This window comes from Montipora foliosa, chromosome 1, assembly GCF_036669935.1.
Source record: "Montipora foliosa isolate CH-2021 chromosome 1, ASM3666993v2, whole genome shotgun sequence".
In the NCBI taxonomy this organism is placed as follows: Eukaryota; Metazoa; Cnidaria; class Anthozoa; order Scleractinia; family Acroporidae; genus Montipora; species Montipora foliosa.
Genome location: NC_090869.1, coordinates 67,265,069 through 67,277,568, shown reverse-complemented (window position 1 = coordinate 67,277,568; position 12,500 = coordinate 67,265,069). Strand labels below are relative to the sequence as shown.

The 12,500-nt window shown below is 38.0% G+C and overlaps 1 protein-coding gene across 1 annotated transcript in view; it reads right to left on the bottom strand.

The window, feature by feature from the left end:
• LOC138005998 (TBC1 domain family member 9-like) overlaps positions 1-10,103 on the bottom strand; it is a 26,368-nt gene extending 16,265 nt beyond the window's left edge. The window contains exons 1-14 of the mRNA XM_068852158.1: positions 9,956-10,103; positions 9,726-9,837; positions 9,540-9,591; positions 9,007-9,084; positions 7,731-7,910; positions 5,648-5,781; positions 5,296-5,361; positions 4,014-4,090; positions 3,101-3,154; positions 2,821-2,898; positions 2,527-2,659; positions 1,321-1,431; positions 941-1,026; positions 8-175 (exon numbers count right to left, since the gene is read on the bottom strand). Coding sequence (XP_068708259.1) covers positions 8-175; positions 941-1,026; positions 1,321-1,431; positions 2,527-2,659; positions 2,821-2,898; positions 3,101-3,154; positions 4,014-4,090; positions 5,296-5,361; positions 5,648-5,781; positions 7,731-7,910; positions 9,007-9,084; positions 9,540-9,591; positions 9,726-9,837; positions 9,956-9,999 — 1,373 coding nt within the window. The 5' untranslated portion in view covers positions 10,000-10,103. The remainder of the gene's footprint in view (positions 1-7; positions 176-940; positions 1,027-1,320; positions 1,432-2,526; positions 2,660-2,820; positions 2,899-3,100; positions 3,155-4,013; positions 4,091-5,295; positions 5,362-5,647; positions 5,782-7,730; positions 7,911-9,006; positions 9,085-9,539; positions 9,592-9,725; positions 9,838-9,955) is intronic.
• Positions 10,104-12,500: the final 2,397 nt, after the last annotated feature.

Sequence of the window (12,500 nt, the reverse complement as noted above, 5' to 3'; positions counted from 1 at the left end):
ACCTAACCTTCCATACTCTGCAAAGTGAAGTCTCCACAAATGCTCTTTGATAGATTCTTTGGCATTAACGTGATCAGCAGGTGTGCTTGAAAACACACTGGTTAGAGGAGGCTGAAATGATGGCTGTTTCTTCTGAGGGCTGGTGCTAAAACTCCATTCATCTTTATCATTCGATCTAAATTTATATACAAGAACTGCATTTTGCATTTGTATAGAGGGGTATTTTTTAAAGAAACAAGAAGGGACTGAGGAATTTATTTCACAATACTCAGGTTTTGTTGCTCCAGGAAGATCAGTTCTTATAACAAGGACTTATTGTCTAGGGAATAGTTTTAGAGACCAGGACTCAGTTGTTCAAACGATGGATAGTGCTATCCACTAGATAAATCACTAGATCCAGCGGATAAACAGCAGCAAAACCAATTGAGTTATCCAGTGGATAGTGATTTTTCTGGTAGATCGTGCTATCCATCGTTTGAACAACTGGGGCCAGTGGTGAGCAAGTGACCTACAAGATTTCACTGTCTGGTATCCCTTCCTATGTTAAAAGATAAGATTGGTGAACATGACAAGTGCAGGGAACCTGTGCTATCCCATCTGAGCGTCGCCAAAAAATGATGATGACCACATTTAGATGATGACGATAACCATAAATGGGCACTATTTTTAATATTCAACGACACTTTAAAGGGGAACCACCCACTATTGATGAGTAAAAGCATCTGGCGTTAGACAGAGTAACATCTATTACTGGTAATTTTCACTCCTAGGAGTCAATGGGTTTTTCTTGACAAATCTGAAAGCAATGGTTTACAGGATTCTCATTCCCAAAGAAACAAAGCATTTTAGGGGGGGACCATTCATTTTATAAGACTTTCTTGCACCTATTCCATAATTCAAACCATTAAATTGGGAAGAGAAGCACAGGATGAAAACTCACTTTGGTTCAGGGGTTTTTGCAAGAAAGTCTGATATTAACCCTGTCAAGTAATCACGGTCACGCAGAGAGGTGAATAAAAAACTGGCCTGAAGGAAGAAAAAAGAAAAACTGTAAGTTATCAAAATATTTTTTTACAAGTAATAAAATTCAACTTTACAAAATAACCTCTTTCCACGCTTAGTATATGGCATAGTGCCTTAGTGGTTTTAATTGACAGACTCTCAAGGTTGTTTAATTATTAACCTCTCTCAAACTATGACAAGGTCTGACCATGTGAGCAAGTACAGTATAGGACGATAATAAAACAAAATAAAACAGCAATATTAAAAGTTATAAATCTGTGCTGTTGTGATCGTAAATGAGAAGAAATTGTCACCAACCTTTGACTTGGTTGTGATGTGTAGAGCATTTGGTATTAAAGCTGAAGTGTCCATTTTTTCAACAACAGAAATCTCACGCATTGGAATCACCACAGAAAGAAGCTGTCGCACCTATGTGTAGAAATCATACAAAGAGGAGCAAGTTGGTTGTATTTATATTAATTTTCTGTAAAAATTTACAAGGTTAATTAATTAATCAGATTCTAAAATGTTGGATGTGATAATACAATAATGAGAAAATGTATTACAAATTGTCTCAGGTACATAAAAAATCACTCAAATGTGGAATGATCCAAAACATTCATATTTATTTTAAAAATCATTGAATTCTAAGAACTAGAACTCAATCTTGTAAAACGAGGTTTCTTGCTACCTGGAAGCTAGGCCAGTCCAATAATATTGTAAAAGAAAATCAATGAAATAAAATAATTAATATTGTTGTTGCTTAAAGTAACATCATGGTACAGTTATCTGTAACATTAAAATATTTAGAACGGATAGAACTGATGAATGAAGTTTGGAGAGGCAAAAAAAAAAAAATTGGACACAGCAGTTTGGCTTGTTTCCTGTGCAGGAGGGTTCACATTACATTAAAACAAATTACACCAATCAACGGATGCAGTGTATGTTTCCTGTGCAGATAGCTTTCAGATTTTGGTTGCCCTTGTGAACAAGGTTCATAGGTTCATAGGAGCAGGAGCAGTCGTGGCTCAGTTGGGTAGCGTGTGGCTTTCGGAGCAAGAGGTCCCCGGTTCGATCCTCGGTGACTTAAACTTCTGTTTCGACTTTCCTCTGATCCTTGTAGCTATAGCTTTAAATACCCGTAAAACCGAGCACTGACACAGGGAGGGGGGTAAAGGGCGTACCGTCAGCTTCCATTGATACCAGCCTCGTAGCTGAAGGAACTACCGACGTTAAATAAAGTTACTTTACCTTTTTTACTTTACCTTTAGTTATAGTTCACAAGTGTCATAAACCAAGAAGAAAGGTACCGTGTGGGTATTAAGTCAATCTCTCAAACCTTTTTTACTGTGATTTTGTCATGGGTCTTATAATCGGAGTATTTTGACAAAGTTCTTACCTGTAGGGAATTTGACACAATTAATTTGCAGGTTGGGGGTGTGCGTTATAACCCGAAAAAACTAGCATGGTATACAAAAGTTTACACCCACTTTATACAACAGCAAATGATGTTTTCTATCCCACCTTGCTGTTAAAGCACAAGTAGTTTGGAGAACAGTAAAGAGTTCCCCATTCATGGCATTTTTCGTGGGGACTCCATAGCGTGCATTCACAATGGCCATCAAGTTTCTCTTCAACTGGAAGGCGAAACAAGTTTCTGCAGTTAAAAAAATTGAACATTAAAATCAGAAACCATAGAGCCTCCTCCTTTTAGGGGTGCAGAGATTGTGCAGTGGTGACTGCTTTACATCTTCTACTATGAGTGAGAGGGTCAATTTAGATGGAGTATAATTATTGAATATTATTTAATTTATTTACCTGTAGAATTCACTTTGTGCTCGGGCATCCAAGTCTCTTTTGAGTGATGGCACCTTTCTAACTGATTTACCTCGGTTTCTGAGAGTTACGATAAAAAATAATACAAATATAATTACTAATGTAATTGACTGTTGTTACTCATTCTTTCGTGACCTAGTGCCGCAGATAAGTGGTGATGAAATGATGATGCTGATGATGACAAAATGTGGTTACATGTACAAAGAGAAATGAAAGACAATTATTTCAAATTGGGTTCTTAGTTTAAGATCACGGTTCTTACTTGGTCAGTACAGGTAGTGTTTTATCTTCTTCATAACCTTCCTCTGAAAGAAGCCTGCAAAATATTGAGTGCACACTAAAGACTTGCAAATTTGACGTGCCATTTTCGTTCTTACAGGAAATCAACGCTCCATATGGAATTAACTAAAGGTATTGGAAATGAACACAACTTAAATTAACATGAATTTAATGTAAAATTACTTTAAATTTGAATAAATATAATTAACACAAAGGAGGAAGTAGAATTTCACAATAAATGAAATTAACGTGATTATAACACAGTTGGTGGTGATCACTGGCACAAATTTATTCAACACTGAAATGATACATGTATATGAAATGAATTATATCTTGAACTGCGGATATGAAATCAAGTGAAGCTATGATCCTTGCAGTTATGAAGGTAGAGAAGCCTGAAAAATTCAGGACTTCAACCGGGTGTGAACCCATGACCTTGTGATACCGGTGCGATGCTCGAACCAACTGAGCAATGAAGCCATTGATGTTGGGAGCTGGTCATTTGTGGATTCTAATGTTCCCGTGAGGAATGAATCAAAGATGAAATGATATGACTGTATGAAATGGATCAAATGACCAGCTACCAACGTCTGTGGCCTCATAGCTCAGTTGGCTAGAGCGTCACACCGGTATCGCGAGGTCACAGGTTCAAATCCTGTTGAAGTCCGAAATTTTTCAGGCTTCTGTGCGCAATTGCAAAAATTGCGTTCATAACTGCAAGGATCGTGATAGCTTCCTTAGATTATTCGACACTGGATGCAAAAAAAAAAATCACTGAACAAAACTGAGCCCTCTAGTCAACAATGCTGCACTTAATTCACGTCATGGAAAATAATGCTTAACATTAACGATTCTTGTTAATTTACTATAATAAGGTAGGTGAAATATCAGCTTACTGTCGCATGGCCAGGTTGGCTAACTGCTCCATGAGTCCAAAGGTTTCTGTTATATGTAGCAGCAGAGAGAAACTAAACTGAAATAAAGCAAGCCATGGTTTCAGTAAAATCTGAAGTTCGCAGCTACAATCAATGGTAAAAGTAGTTGGGACGCTAGTGTCAGAATGGGACTGAAAACCTCTGAGACGTCAGAAACTAAGCATAACTGTCAAAATTCCACTTAAAGCTTCAAAATACAAGTCCCCCATCCCCCCAATCAATGTTGAAGAATTAATAGACAATTAAATGTATGTTCATTATTGGCAATGTTGAAATAGACAAGGAAATGTATGTTCACTATTGGCAACATTGTTCTGGGGGGAGGGGGGGGGGGGGGAGGGCGCAATTCTTCAAACTCAGTAAGAAAACCAACTTCAAAGGGTGAATGTCCCAAGACTTTTGCCACTGATTGTAGTTTGAATGCCAGAGTAACTCACTGTATTATCAATGGCCTAACAGTCCCTTTCGCTATGGGTGTCTGGGATATGCCATTTTAAATGCAAAATTAATGATCACAATTAGCTGACTTCATGTTGTAATTGTCAAAATGAGTTCTAATACTACTGTAGGTTTGGAAGAATCTGACATTAATTTTTCAATTTAGGTGACTTAGGGTTAGGGTATTACATTGCTGACTTCTCTGAATGAAGAAGCCAATGGTTTTCGTCAGTTGTTGGTACATGTACTTATTGTCAAAACAACTTACTGTAGTAAAGAAAAATGTTTTAAAATGATCAATTAAATAGTATGCTAGAAAAGCATAATATTAGAACTGCCCCTATTGTTACTAACCCTATTAACTCCTCCTCAATAATTAACTAATAGACTAAGTATTATCATTATTATTAGAACTACTCCTTTAGAGCGGTTTTCAATTGTCATGAGTGTCGAAAGTAATTAGTGAATTAGTTTAAAGTTCTCACGCCACTTTTTCAACCAGTCAGGAGTGAAACCAAAACCAATCATGGCTCATGCGTGCACACTTTGATTAGTTTACTGGATTCTCTCTGTCCTTTTTGGTTGGCCAAAGTAATTACTTTGGTTTGGGTTTTACGACACTCAATTGAAACTCGCTTTAAAACAACTTCACATTATTTTGCTTTTAATTACTACTAGTAATATTATTATTAACACTAGAAGAACTAGGAATATCTATTAGCGAAAGATTCCACCATGTACCCGAACAGCGAAAAAAATTATGTAACTACCGGTATGCAATTATTTTAATTTCCAGTCAACTAACCTCTCCCTCTCTGGTTGTAACCTTTATTCCATCAGTAAACAACATACTACTGCTTCTTTCCAGAGACTAAATTGTCAATCAAATATAACAGTTATTACTTCACAATTTTTTTATTATTGTTACAGTATATAAGGGCGCAAAACTATGGATACTAAATTACATGTACTGTTATCAGAATATCAGAGGGTATGAGACAGCATTTTAAAGACTCCATCATTCTACTGTATATGACTATGATCAACTTTTTTGAATAATCACAGTGTGTATGACATGTCAACAATGTAAATACATGTATGATTCTTTTAATCTGTGTAAGATGACTAATAATACTGTACAAAAATTTGTTTCCTACCACAACATCAAGCCATCTAATGACAAGTCGTGCTTCTTTTCCCATCAAGAATGAATAAAAACACATGTAGTTAACGGACAGGTAGAGCCAGCCTTGCCGTGGAACTCGTCCCTTCCAGTAACTGCAGGAGTAATCTAAATTACAGTGAAACAATAATCAACTGTTTGTTTTTACATGTGCTGTAAGGAGCAAACCAAGAAAATTAACCCACACAATGATATCATCATTGCTTCATTTTTGTTTATGCACTGATTAACTTAAACTTTTTACCGCAATTGCTTGCAATATAATTTTGCTATCTGATTGGCTAGTTTGCTGTTGTCGATAAGAGTCTCACATCAATGTGTCACACAATATTGTATTGGCCAATCAGAAACACTCATTTTGGGAAATACACCCATCAGATTGCGAGAAAGTTATAGAAAAGGCTTGCTCTTTCTTTGTGTCACAATCTTGGTTACGCTCTGGCTCACTTGGCTGCACATTGTGAGTCCACAACATTTCCACCACTATGATGACAAAATATCATTGTCCATAAGGGTACAGCCAATGCTGAAGCACAATCGATTTACTGATAACTATCTTAAATTAACTGAATTAAACCTTTGTCTCTAACAGGTCCTCACTGACAAGGAAAAACTATAATGGTCTGTTGTTAGTTGGTGGTTCAGTGGTTCAGGTGGAAAAGGCAAATGGAGTGAGATGGTACAGGCATGTGTTGAGGAGGGATGATAGGCATGTTCTGAGAAAAGCATTGGAGTTCAAAGTAAAGGGCAAGAGGAAGGGAGGACGACCAAAAAAGACGTGGAAGACGCAAGTGGAGAAGGGGAGCAAGAGCGTTGGTTTGGAGAAAAAGGACGTCATGAATCGAGCGAAATGGAGAGTGGGAGTTAGAAAGATTGCTGACAAAGTGGGGAAAATCCAACCACCCCATTTATGGGAATAAACCTGGATCAAAATTGGATTGATGGATTGATTGATTGATTGTTAGATGGATAAAATCTGTAAGTGTCAATCTTAGATGGTAAAGGGTTTTAATCCTCTGACCTCTATCACACCTTCTTGTTTATTTTTCAATGTTGTCTGTCTTAGCGTAAAAAGAAAGGAAAAAAAGGAAAGGAACTTTATTTAAGTGTCTAGTTGTTCTTGTACTGGAGCACAAATTGGAGACACTGTAAACTGAAATTAACAATGAAAGTAAATCAAGTCAAATGTTGGCTTTTGAGGAGAGGGGAAACTAGAGTACCAGGAAAAAACCTCTAGGTGCAGAGCAGAGAACCAACAAAATCAACCCACATATGATGCCGAGTCAGGGAATTGAACCACATTGGTGGGAGGCAAGTGCTCTCACCAGTAATATATTTCCTCTACAAGCACTGATTAACTTTGCTGTGTAGCCTATAAATATTAAGCTTCAAGCCTTGAAGCCTTGCATTGTGGCAGTCCTCAGAATTTTTCTTATCTAATTATTTCCAAATTGAACAGTATTATGTACTTATTGACTGAGTGGGAGGGCCGGACGGGAAAATATTTGGCCCGAGGTCATGGCGTACGGACCGAGCGCAGCGTGGTCCATGCGCCATGACCGAGGGCCAAATATTTTCCTGTCCGGCTGACCTAAACTAAGTCAATAAGTATTTTATCATAATTATGGGCTTTTTACAATATTTATTAGCACTCAGAAGATGAAGTAAGGACAAAATAAAAAACAAAAATCTGCACACAAATTACTTGGATGTTTAAAAGCGACGAAATCTTATAAAATCACATCGCACGGAGCGGTACGTGTTCCTAGTAGGGCCGTACGGCTTTTTCCGGCCCTGCTCGCACTAATGTGTATGGCCCTCATACGGGGATTTTCCCAATAGTTTTGCTATGAAAGCGCGCGCCCGGCCATACGGGCCATATGATAAGTAGTCCTATTACTACAGTATAAATAAGCATAAGCAAAGTTACCAATAAAAATTATTGCATTATCCTACGTGTATGAAGAGTGTTTTTTTTTTCAGTTGTTGGTTTACTGGTCAAAGGGGTGCTCTTAGAAATGAAAGGGGTATGTCAAGTAAGTAAAAAAAAAACATACAGTTAACAAGTTTTTCATCAGGTGGCATGTTAAAAATTCTGTGAAATCTAATAGCTGCTGATTTGAATCTACTGGTTTCTGTTTCTGCCACAACATCTTGATCAGCAGCAAGATGGGCTACCAGACTCTCAATCTTTGCTTTCACAAATTCTCTGATGTCTTCCTCACTTTCAATGGTTACTACAAAGGAAAAATTTAATGGTGTTAAAAACAACTCTTAGAGATGGCAAAGGTGCCTTATTTAAAGTCTATGTAGCACTAATCATGGGTTAACAATGGATCAGGTTCTAGTTGCCTTTTAATGGTAGTTAATCACCATTATCCCATTGACCCCTAGAAGTGACACTTTCGAATTGATAGATTTTACTCTGTCCAACACAAGACGATTTTACTCATTCATGTGGGGAGGTTCAAAAGTCAATGGGTTAACAACCTCTACATCCTCTCAAAATTATAAAAGTTCAGTATGTCCAGAGCTCGAAATTGCAACCAATACAGTTGCATTTGCAACTGAATTTTTTTCCCTTTGCAAATAAATAGCATAATTTAGCTCTGATGTTATGTGCACAACTCCATTCCTTTCACCATTTTCAACGGTTTCTTTACACACCAGTATTGCGGGTTCATATTTTGTTTTGCTAATTACCTCTGACAAGACAATGCAGCACAATGATTTTACGACTAAAATTTGCAAAACTGCGACTAGATTTTCGTATTTTGTCGCAAAATTTACGACTGGATTTTTTCGTCAATTTCAAGCCCTGATGACCCTTTTAACCCACTGACTCCTCGGAGATTTTCCTCTGTCTAACACTAGATGACTTTACTTGTCAATGGGAGGCAGTTCAGGTCAGTCACTGAGTTAATTAAAATTAAACAATATTTTCTTCAGGAGAAAAAAAATCAATAATTTTTTGTTTAACCCATTGACTCCAGGGAGTGAGACCAGAAGCACATGACCTCAAAGTGTGTAACTTGTAACTCTTTTCCTTGGAGCAAAGCTGGGGATTTTACGACACCAATTTTATGCCCAAATATGGTCAAAGCAAGCTGTATGCGTGGGAAAATGTGTGATGTACGTTACATCCACATAAGGGAATTTTTAAACAATAAAAACCTTAGCTATGAACCAGAGTTAAACCCTCCAAGGTCATGAGCTTCTGATGAGACTAAAGTTACAGATCACCAGACAATTTTACTCGCCAGCTGGGGGCATCCTACTGTCAGCACCTGAGGAGTTGATGGGTTAAAGTGACTGGCTTCATTATCAGCTTACCTAAAGTCTCCAATAAATATTTTGCCAGCCAGTTCCAGTCTGCCTCTATATCCTGAAAGCATGCTGCATTTGCAATCACTATGGATGAAAGAAAATAATCTGTGAAATTTTCTTTTAACAACATTTTAACTCCAACCCTCTTTACACATGTACCAGGTAATAATACATAAAGATCTTCAAAACAGAACACTTTTTTAATAATATGTAAAAAAAAAACCTTTATCATTTTTTTGTCAAATGTAAAAGAAATTCTGTGTCTCCTTCTCCTCAGCCCCTCCCCCCTAGCATTCTCATTTGACTTTCGTCCAGGTTTTCCCGCTGCCATATTCAAAACAATCACTTGAAAGTCAACCCCTGTGGAAAAAAGCATCTAAAATTCGCCAAACCGTCTGCTACGCACGCTAACACAAGCATAATTGAACATCTCACTTTCCCTCGGCAGCACTTCTACCATTTAGGTAAACTAGTCTACTTTTAAAGTACCCAATCAGTCACAAAATGCTTTCAGTACCACAGGTACACAGCTTACCCACCATAACTTATATCAGAGCTGGGCAGTTGTAGAAGTATGCGAAACGGTGCAGGCTGAAAAATAAACAACAAGCAAAGACAGAGTACGAGTCTCGCATATTTACAATTTCAAACTAATAATCGCTAATACACATCCAAAGACAACATTCATGTGAAATAACTTTGTGATCGCTTTGGAAATGCTTTACCTTCGTATCCAAAACATTATCTAACGTCCCGATCAAAAGAGAAGTTAATCCTCCGCCACCATGGCCTTTTCTACGCTGAAGGACAAAGTACGGATTCGCCCGTTCAGTTGCCCTATGTGACAAAGAGACCAATCGAAATAAATTTAGTCTGTGATCCCCCTACATTTAGGTTTATCAAGCTTATATTAAAATGTTGCTGTTTAATTAAAATGAATCTAATGCTTAATTACCAAAGAGCATTGGCGAGAAGAACTTCTTCTGGCTTAATCCACATTACTTTCTAAACAAATGATGGCGATCTCGCGTATGGATCATCGTAAAGAGATGACAACTCTATTCATCGCTACTTTTTTTCACAACATAACAAACTGAAGCTTATCTGAGCCTGCCTTCATTGTGCTTCTGCTGACGATTTGCAGGCGTCTGTTTCATTTGCTTGTGCGCATACGCCGCGGAGGTAACCAATACTATTTTAACTGTCCCTTGAGAAGCACATGATGGACATCGTCCTTATCTGAGGAGACTTGAAAGTCTAATCATTTGAAGATGACATTACAAAGGCAGCACTTTCTCCTCAGTTATAGTTGGTCCGGTGTCACAGCGTTTTGTGTTCCCCCGTGTTATCTGTTCCCCCGAACACTGAGCACAAGTGCTGTGTGTTCGGTGTCCGACATTTGCAGACTGCAGACAAATAGCGCTGATAAACAGTATTTAAGTCTAAACACCCATTTCAAATAGCGCTGATAAACAGTATTTAAGTCTAAGAACCCATTTTAAAACGGTTAAATACTGTTTATCAGCGCTATTTGTCTGCAGTCTGCAAATGTCAGACCCCGGGGTGTCAGACACCGCTGTGTGTTCCCCTTTCCTTAATTCCCCATAGAACATTTCAGTGTTAGGTGTTCCCTTCAAGATGGCCAACTTCAGAATACAACAAAACAAAAAGAAATATGAAAATAAAGGAAAGTGATCACACCATAACCATAACGATAAATAAGATAGCAGAATATGAATACAGAAAGTATCCTAAACATTCATAAAAGCTAACCTTTGGCCTAAAAACTTTTGTTTAGGCCTAATATAATTGATACAGCTCGTTGACAATGTATAATTTTTTTGTCCTCCATGCAGTATGTTCATTTTGACTTTTAATGTAGTAGACATTAAGTGAAGCTATGATCCTCGCAGTTATGAACGCAATTTTTGCAATTGCGAAGAGAAGCCTGAAGAAAATTCAGAACTTCAAAGGGGCTTGAACCCCCGACCTCGCGATACCTGTGCGACGCTCTAACCAACTGAGCTATGACGCCACTGACGTTGGGAGCAGGTAATTTGTGGGTTCTAATGTTCCCGTGAAGAATGAATCAACGATGAAATGATATATGAAGTGACCTGAAGTGGATCATACATTGAACCGCGAATATGAAATCAATTGAACCTATGATCCTCGCAGTAACGAATGCAATTTTTGCAATTGCGTAAAGAAGCCTGAAAATTTCAGGAATAAACGATGAAGAGGGAACATTACAATCAGCTGACCAGCTCCCAACGTCAGTAGCTTCATAGCTCCATAGTCCATAGCTCAGTTGGTTAGAGCGTCTCACCGGTATCGCGAGGTCACGGGTTCAAATCCCGTTGAAATCCTGAATTTTTCAGGCCCTTATCCGCAATTGCGAAAATTGCGTTCATTATTGCGAGGATCGAAGCTTCACTTGATTTCATATCCGCAGTTCAATGTATGATCCACTTCATATATCATTTCATCGGGGTAGATATGAGTTTGAGCATTCCCATTCGTAGAAATAAAAAAGATTTTCGCAGAAACCATCATATAATTCACCTCCAAAATGATGTTAATTTTTCAAACCTGTGTGAATTATTACAAAAAGCTACACAAAATCCAAGGGAGCACAATCAAATTAGGAAATATCACAGCCTTTGCCCTCACAATTGCTTGGGCCTTTTTGAGCTCCTCATATTTCTTCCGGCCTAGCGCAGTGAAACAATCTTCATTTAACTACACTAACTAGCCAATAAATTTCTTAATCTGGACTTTTACTTTTTTCTTCAATCTTTCTGGGTTTAGTATTTTGCTAGTAACCACATGTCTTCTCAGGGTGTACCAAGACATCTACCATGGCACTATAATGATATACGGTACCCAAACAATATCGTGTACTATTAGAGCTGCATATTACGCAAGGGCAACTTGAATCTCCTGGAAGACAAAACGCAGCTCAGTTGACAATATGGAATAAAGCGATATGTCACTGCACTAGCACAAGTACGCCATGCGTGCCTATTGTTTGGCTTTGTTCGTATCGGAGGGCCATATCATTTACGCATGCCCTGACGAAGTGTTTGAACAAGAGAGAAAAAGGGGTTATCCACTAGACGCAATAGCGTCGAACCTTACGATTAAGCCCATCCCACAGCAAACGTGGAAAATAGCTTATTTTGACGTCAAATCAAAAATCGCCTCTTTATTCCATGTCGAATCTCTAAACAAGCCCGAATTAACGCTTCGACAGCGTCTAGTTTCATTTTAGTTTGGGGACCAAATAGAAAGAACGTGAACGAGGTGTGGACCATTTTACACTTGTGTTGAAATTACGCTACAGATCGTGTTTCCTATGGGAAGGGAAATGGATTCGTTTTTGCAAAAGTTGACCACGTGGCACTTATATTTCAACAGTTATTCTCTATCTTTTTTCCCATTTACCGTATTTACTCAAATAAGCGTCACGGCGAAAATTTAATTTTTCGCACCTCAAG